This window comes from Salvelinus sp. IW2-2015, unplaced genomic scaffold (genome assembly GCF_002910315.2).
Source record: "Salvelinus sp. IW2-2015 unplaced genomic scaffold, ASM291031v2 Un_scaffold16372, whole genome shotgun sequence".
NCBI classification, from domain to species: Eukaryota; Metazoa; Chordata; class Actinopteri; order Salmoniformes; family Salmonidae; genus Salvelinus; species Salvelinus sp. IW2-2015.
This window is the reverse complement of record NW_019957556.1, coordinates 128,876-131,075: the sequence shown is the minus strand read 5'-3', so window position 1 is coordinate 131,075 and position 2,200 is coordinate 128,876. Positions and strand designations below refer to the sequence as shown.

General features: G+C 44.6%; 1 protein-coding gene across 1 annotated transcript in view; it reads left to right on the top strand.

Annotated features, from left to right (window-relative positions):
* LOC112080550 (EH domain-containing protein 2) overlaps positions 1-1,811 on the top strand; it is a 33,904-nt gene extending 32,093 nt beyond the window's left edge. Inside the window, exons 5-6 of the mRNA XM_024146348.2 lie at positions 391-614; positions 1,563-1,811. Coding sequence (XP_024002116.2) covers positions 391-614; positions 1,563-1,796 — 458 coding nt within the window. The 3' untranslated portion in view covers positions 1,797-1,811. The remainder of the gene's footprint in view (positions 1-390; positions 615-1,562) is intronic.
* Positions 1,812-2,200: the final 389 nt, after the last annotated feature.

The window sequence follows — 2,200 nt, the reverse complement described above, 5'->3', positions numbered from 1 at the left end:
GTGTTCAGCGTGTTTTGTGTTCAGCGTGTTTCGTGCTCATGTGTTTTGTGCTCATGTGATTTGTGCTCATGTGTTTTGTGTTCAGCGTGTTTCGTGCTCATTTGTTTTGTGGTCATGTGTTTTGTGTTCAGCGTGTTTTGTGCTCATGTGATTTGTGCTCATGTGTTTTGTGCTCATGTGTTTTGTGTTCAGCGTGTTTCGTGCTCATGTGTTTTGTGTTCAGCGTGTTTCGTGCTCATGTGTTTTGTGCTCAGCGTGTTTTGTGCTCAGCGTGTTGCAAATCTAGAAATGTAACACCCTAATCTCCTTTTCACTGTCAACTATTAATACTCTGACAGACCCCTCGTGTCCCGTCTCTCCCCTGACCTCTGACCCCTAACCCTCCCTCAGGCTATGACTTCCCAGCGGTGCTACGATGGTTTGCGGAGCGCGTTGACCGCATCATCCTCCTGTTCGACGCCCACAAGTTGGAGATCAGTGATGAGTTCTCCGAGGCCATCGGAGCGCTGCGGGGTAACGAGGACAAACTGCGTGTCGTCCTGAACAAGGCTGACATGGTGGGAACACAACAGCTGATGAGAATCTACGGAGCTCTAATGTGGTCCCTGGGCAAGGTGAGAGGAGTCCTTTATTCATCCCCCGGAGGGAAATGTTGTCATACTACAGCTAGTAAAAACTGTATAAATGATGACAACATTAAACTATCACTAGAAAATAAATATTATTGTGGGGGCGATATGCATTGGTTGAAGCTCATTGGTTGAAGCTCATTGGTTGAAGCTCATTGGTTGATTCAAATCTCCCTACCATCATATCTAATATGCCACCAATGTCGATGAAAAGTTCCAAATCAACTTGATTGGAGATACACAACACACTCCTCGCCTCTCGTTAACTACCCGTCCGGTAGTTAACGAGAACCACACAGATTTTTATCAGGGTCTTTAGCATTAGGAAAAATATATAATTTCTTGCCCCGACCTAACTCAATGTCTTGGCGTCGGATAAGAACCGTTACTACAGCGTCCATAAAGTGACCATTATTAGACTTGCCACCTTTCGGACTGAATAAGTTTGTAGGGGCAACAGTTTTCATTACATTTGTAATTTATCGCTCTCACATGCTCATTTCTAGCCGAATCTCAGAGTTCTAAAACCCGGACCAAAGCACTTAGGTTGCGCAGCAACAGCGCTAGAAGCTAGCTAACACCAGTCAGATTAGAGGCAAGCTACAAGCAAAGGAAACTAGCTATATTTAGCTATGGAAGGTTTTTCACATGGCTGAAGTCATCGGAAGATAAACTGTTGGCCTTGACACTTGAATTTAATCATCACAAACAAAAATAGCGAACGTCCTTGGCTGCTATAGCCAGTTAGCTAGCCAACTAACGTTAGCCCGTAATGTTAGCCAACTAACGTTAGCCCGTAATGTTAGCCAACTGACGTTAGCCCGTAATGTTAGCTAACTAACGTTAGCCCGTAAAGCCCGCACCTAAAGCAGTTGGGAGTGTGTATAGTACTTTGTGATACAATTGATTGATATTATTGATCTGATTTAACAGGTGTTCAACACTCCAGAGGTCTTGAGGGTGTATATCGGGTCGTTCTGGTCCGAGCCGCTGCTGGTCGCTGATAACCGGCGTCTGTTTGAGCTGGAAGAGGAAGATCTGTTTAGTGACATCCAGAATCTTCCTCATAACGCAGCCCTCAGGAAACTCAACGACCTGGTGAAGAGGGCACGACTGGTCAGGGTAGGTTCTCTCTCTCTACAATACATTTTTTTATCTTTATTTTGACAGGGAGACCAAGGTCTTTTTTTTATCTTTTTTTTTTACAGATGAGCCCTGTAATTATCAAACTAGAAAACAAATGGTATATCTATCTGAATCTTTATCAACGTCGCTCACTCATCCCTTTCTGTTGAAGTAGATGGTATGATATAATCAACTCTGTAACACACATCCTGTCTAGTAGATCGCGTTACTGAGGAATAAGGTGTTTTACTAGGTTCATATAAGAAAATGAGGAGAGAGTGGCATTGCTGAAGTTAATATTTGCCACCCCCCCCCTAATTCTCTCGCTCTACTCTTCTTTCTCTTTCTTTCTTTCTCTCTCTCCCCCATCCGTCTCGCCCCCCCTAACAACTCTCTGCCTCCCCCAACCCCTCTCTCTCTTCTCCCCTACATCCGCTCTCCCCCCT